The following is a 1,502-nucleotide window of genomic DNA, read 5'->3' as shown; positions in this document are numbered from 1 at the left end:
TTCGCACTCTCTCGCTCTTGTGCGTTGTCGCCCATGGCGCCCAGTGTACCCCTCATTCTCTACGTGGTCCTCCAGTTCGTGGCGTTCTTCTTCGTGCTGGTGGGAACGCCGATTGACATGTTCCGCAGCAGCAACAGCAGTGTTTTCGTTGGCCAGTGCATAACCCTATGGGGTTTTAAACGTGACTGCTTCTCTTTGAATTACGTTCGCACAGTCGATGTGTCTTTTGAAAAGTGCCCTTCACGCATCGCCCGATTCCGCCTTGCGCAGGGATGCGCCATCATCTCCATCTTCGTGTACGGCGCAGCGTTCATTCTTGGATTGATTTTGCTGTTCTGCTGCTCTTTGCTCCGGTGGGTCTGCCTGGTACTCAACGTGGTCGGCATGGTCACCTCGTGCGTTGTGTGGGCGGCCATGGCGGTGACATACAACAAGACTGACGACAGAGCGTGCCTGCCGGTAAAGACGCTGGGAAGATATGGTGCCGCCTTCGTTCTCTTTGTGCTGGCCTGGATACTGGATGTCATCAACATTTTCTTGCATCGCGTCGCCACACCTCGACTCTCCACCGCTCTCCCATCTGACCCCCCTCCTGCCTACCGCCTCCTCTCTCCTCGTCCGCCGTGCTGCGTCGTCTTGCCCCCACCCCACCCCTGCCGCTGCCTCTGCCGCCTGCCTCGGCGCCGCCCTTCGCACTCTCTCGCTCTTGTGCGTTGTCGCCCATGGCGCCCAGTGTACCCCTCATTCTCTACGTGGTCCTCCAGTTCGTGGCGTTCTTCTTCGTGCTGGTGGGAACGCCGATTGACATGTTCCGCAGCAGCAACAGCAGTGTTTTCGTTGGCCAGTGCATAACCCTATGGGGTTTTAAACGTGACTGCTTCTCTTTGAATTACGTTCGCACAGTCGATGTGTCTTTTGAAAAGTGCCCTTCACGCATCGCCCGATTCCGCCTTGCGCAGGGATGCGCCATCATCTCCATCTTCGTGTACGGCGCAGCGTTCATTCTTGGATTGATTTTGCTGTTCTGCTGCTCTTTGCTCCGGTGGGTCTGCCTGGTACTCAACGTGGTCGGCATGGTCACCTCGTGCGTTGTGTGGGCGGCCATGGCGGTGACATACAACAAGACTGACGACAGAGCGTGCCTGCCGGTAAAGACGCTGGGAAGATATGGTGCCGGCTTCGTTCTCTTTGTGCTGGCCTGGATACTGGATATCATCAACATTTTCTTGCTGCTCCTTCCCTTCGCTGGCGTGGACGCTGGAGCGAATCGAAGGGCAGAGCTGCCGACCGCGAAGGAGTAGGATGGAGGTAGTAGGAGGAGACGGAGGGCGAGCTTGCGAGCGGCGCGGCCCCTCCCCCACACCGGCGTCCTCGTGGTGGAGCGGGTGTCGGCGAGGATGAGGGTGCGCAAGCTGCGGATTGGCGTGTGTGCCCTTCGCCGGCCCAGCCCTCTCGCTGCCCTGTCCTGCGTGCATGCGTGTGCGGCACGCCGTGCACCGGGA

General features: G+C 59.1%; 1 protein-coding gene across 1 annotated transcript; it reads left to right on the top strand.

The window, feature by feature from the left end:
• Positions 1-33: 33 nt before the first annotated feature.
• LDBPK_341700 (amastin-like surface protein, putative) lies at positions 34-852 on the top strand (the record flags this gene model as incomplete). Its single annotated transcript, XM_003864283.1, has 1 exon — positions 34-852. One exon carries the CDS (start codon positions 34-36, stop codon positions 850-852), a length of 819 nt encoding a protein of 272 aa, XP_003864331.1.
• Between the last annotated feature and the right edge of the window lie 650 nt (positions 853-1,502).

The sequence above is a fragment of the Leishmania donovani genome, chromosome 34 (genome assembly GCF_000227135.1).
Source record: "Leishmania donovani BPK282A1 complete genome, chromosome 34".
Lineage (NCBI taxonomy): Eukaryota > Euglenozoa > Kinetoplastea > Trypanosomatida > Trypanosomatidae > Leishmania > Leishmania donovani.
The sequence above is the reverse complement of the archived record's forward strand: the minus strand, read 5'-3'. Positions and strand labels throughout refer to the sequence as shown.